Raw genomic sequence first — 1044 nt, forward strand, 5'->3', positions numbered from 1 at the left:
GTCCCACGTTGGCTCCCACGTTGGCTCATCGTGAGTTGCTTTTTCCCGGAGTGTCCGGACACAGCAACGCAGGGGCCCACCACAACTGCCGTCGTTCCACGCAAGTATGTTTTGTGTGTGTGTGTGTGTGGTGTGTGTGTGTGGGTATGTGTGTGTGTACGTTGAAAAATCATCTTGGTGCGCCTTGCCCCATTGCGCTTCACACTGGCTTTCTGTCAATTGTTGTGGCTGGCAGTCTTCCCAGCGGATGCAGCGTTTTGACCCACCCCCATACGGGCCGCCAAAGTGCCCCCAGCCCCCTCCCCTTAGGTGTGTGTGTGTGTTGTGTGTGTGTGTGTGTGTGTGTGTGTGTGTGTGTTGTGTGCCCATGTGATGGAGTGCCTTGTGCAACGCTATAGGCTTGTGCTTACACCCTCGCTCCTCTTTCCTCTTGCACGCAAACACGCATGCACGCACAACAAGCAGGAAGCTGGCATCGCGTTTGACGCGGAGTTTGAGGAGTGGCTGTCGGCCAACAAGCTGCTGCCACATGTGCAGGGCGCTCTCCACCAAGTGGGCGCGGCAGACTTTGATATGCTGACCGTGCTTGTGGATGCTGGGGATGTGAACGCTGTCAAGCTGCAGGAAATGGGTGTTCGTGCTGGCCCTGCACGCTTACTCATGCAGCGCTTTGACGAGCATCGTGCAGCAGCCGATGCTCAGAACAAGGAGGGCGGTGGTTGCTGTGCCCTCATGTGACTGCATTGTCGCTTCCGTTGAACTAGTGAACTTTCCGTTGAACTTTCTGTTCGTTGATGTTGCTGTCCGTTTGCTTTTTCGTACTTTCTGCCTTTCTGCCTTTCATGTCTGCTTTCATCGTTTGTCTTTTGCCCCCCCCCACGTCTACAATGGCACGTTGACTTGCCCAACTGGTGTGCAGCGCCGCGTTTCTTGGCGTTCGTGAAGGTTGGATGCCCTCTCCTTATGTTGTCTTTGCTGCCACATGTGAGAATGCCACATTCCGTGTTGCTTCTTTCCAAACAGTGCATGTGAGTTTTGTTCCAA

The 1044-nt window shown here is 54.5% G+C and overlaps 1 protein-coding gene across 1 annotated transcript in view; it reads left to right on the forward strand.

The window, feature by feature from the left end:
• The window catches only part of PTSG_12362 (uncharacterized protein), a gene marked incomplete at its 5' end in the record, with an annotated part of 7877 nt that extends 6875 nt beyond the window's left edge, over positions 1–1002 (forward strand). The window contains 3 exons of the mRNA XM_004992630.1: positions 65–104; positions 236–309; positions 399–1002. Of these exons, the coding sequence (XP_004992687.1) occupies positions 65–104; positions 236–309; positions 399–738 (454 nt within the window). The 3' untranslated portion in view covers positions 739–1002. The remainder of the gene's footprint in view (positions 1–64; positions 105–235; positions 310–398) is intronic.
• Positions 1003–1044: the final 42 nt, after the last annotated feature.

Source organism: Salpingoeca rosetta (assembly GCF_000188695.1).
Source record: "Salpingoeca rosetta unplaced genomic scaffold supercont1.15, whole genome shotgun sequence".
In the NCBI taxonomy this organism is placed as follows: domain Eukaryota; class Choanoflagellata; order Craspedida; family Salpingoecidae; genus Salpingoeca; species Salpingoeca rosetta.